Source organism: Geospiza fortis, unplaced genomic scaffold (genome assembly GCF_000277835.1).
Source record: "Geospiza fortis unplaced genomic scaffold, GeoFor_1.0 scaffold284, whole genome shotgun sequence".
In the NCBI taxonomy this organism is placed as follows: domain Eukaryota; kingdom Metazoa; phylum Chordata; class Aves; order Passeriformes; family Thraupidae; genus Geospiza; species Geospiza fortis.
The window spans coordinates 443,318-444,577 of NW_005054508.1; the positions used below are offsets into that span (position 1 = coordinate 443,318).

Consider the following 1,260-nt stretch of genomic DNA (forward strand, 5'->3'; position numbering starts at 1 on the left):
ATGGAGAGGGGGGACGCCCGGGGATGGCAGCGCCCCGCTGATCCCCCCGCCCCCTCTGTGTCCCCGCAGCCTTTCCCGTGCGCCGAGGACGAGGAGTGCGGCCCCGAGGAGTTCTGCGGGGGCGCGGCCCGCGGCGGGGGGGCCCCGCTGTGCCTGGGCTGCCGGCGGCGCCGCAAGCGCTGCCTGCGCGATGCCATGTGCTGCCCCGGCATGAGCTGCAGCAACGGTGAGGGCTCGGCGCACCCGGGGCCGGGCTGGGGCTGGGGAGGGTGTCCCAGCAGTGGCTGACAGCCCCAATGTCCCCGCAGGGCTCTGCACGCCCCTGGAGCCGCCGCACGGAGCGGCCGAGCTGGACGAGACGGGCACCGAGGCGCTGCCCCGACGGACGCCCGCTCCCGCCTGGCTCCCCACGGCCAAAGGTGAGGCTGCTGGCACCCCCTGTCCCGCCTGAGGCTGCCATCCTTCCCTGCTGGCCCCTGGGCATCAATCCGGGCTGACCCCTGCCCCAAGATCTGTCCGGGATGCCCACCCTGCACCTTCATCCCCCGTGGGATCACTCGGGATGCCCACTCTGTCTCGGTGTCCCGCACGGGTTCAGTCCAGGACGCCCTTTCTGCTCCACCATCCCCTTTGGGATTGCTCCGGGATGCCTCCAGCCCCACTATCTCCAGAAGCCAAACCCGGGATGCCTCCCTTTCCCTCCTATTCCCTTTGGGATCGCTCCTGGATGCCTCCTTTCCCTCCTGCTCCCTTTGGGATCACTCCTGGATGTCTTCTTTCCCTCCAGTCCCCTTTGAGATCTCTCTGGGATGCCCCCAGCCCCACTAACTCCAGAAGCCAAACCCGGGATGCCCATCCTTCCCCTCCTGTCCCCTTGGGGACCACACCGAGATGCCTTCCTTTCCCTCCCGTGCCCTTTGGGATCGCTCTGGGATGCCCATCCTGCACCTTTATCCCCCATGGGATCACTCGGGATGCCCATCCTTCCCTGCTGTCCCCCGTGGGACCACTCGGGATGGCTCTTGTGCTCTGTGGGATCATTCTGGGATGCCCCCAGCGCCACTAACACCAGAAGCCCAACCCGGGATGCCCCCCCTGCCCCACAAGCGATGTCCCCCGGTGTCCCCTCGGCCCGGCTGAGCGTCCCCTCTGTGTCCCCCCGCAGGCGAGGAGGGCGACTTCTGCCTGCGCTCGTCGGACTGCGCGGCCGGGCTGTGCTGCGCCCGCCACTTCTGGTCCAAGATCTGCACGCCGGTGCTG

General features: G+C 69.0%; 1 protein-coding gene across 1 annotated transcript in view; it reads left to right on the plus strand.

Annotated features, from left to right (window-relative positions):
* Positions 1–1,260, plus strand: part of DKK1 (dickkopf WNT signaling pathway inhibitor 1) — a 4,898-nt gene continuing 3,638 nt past the window's right edge. The window contains exons 1-3 of the mRNA XM_031063500.1: positions 1–226; positions 309–419; positions 1,166–1,254. Coding sequence (XP_030919360.1) covers positions 1–226; positions 309–419; positions 1,166–1,254 — 426 coding nt within the window. The remainder of the gene's footprint in view (positions 227–308; positions 420–1,165; positions 1,255–1,260) is intronic.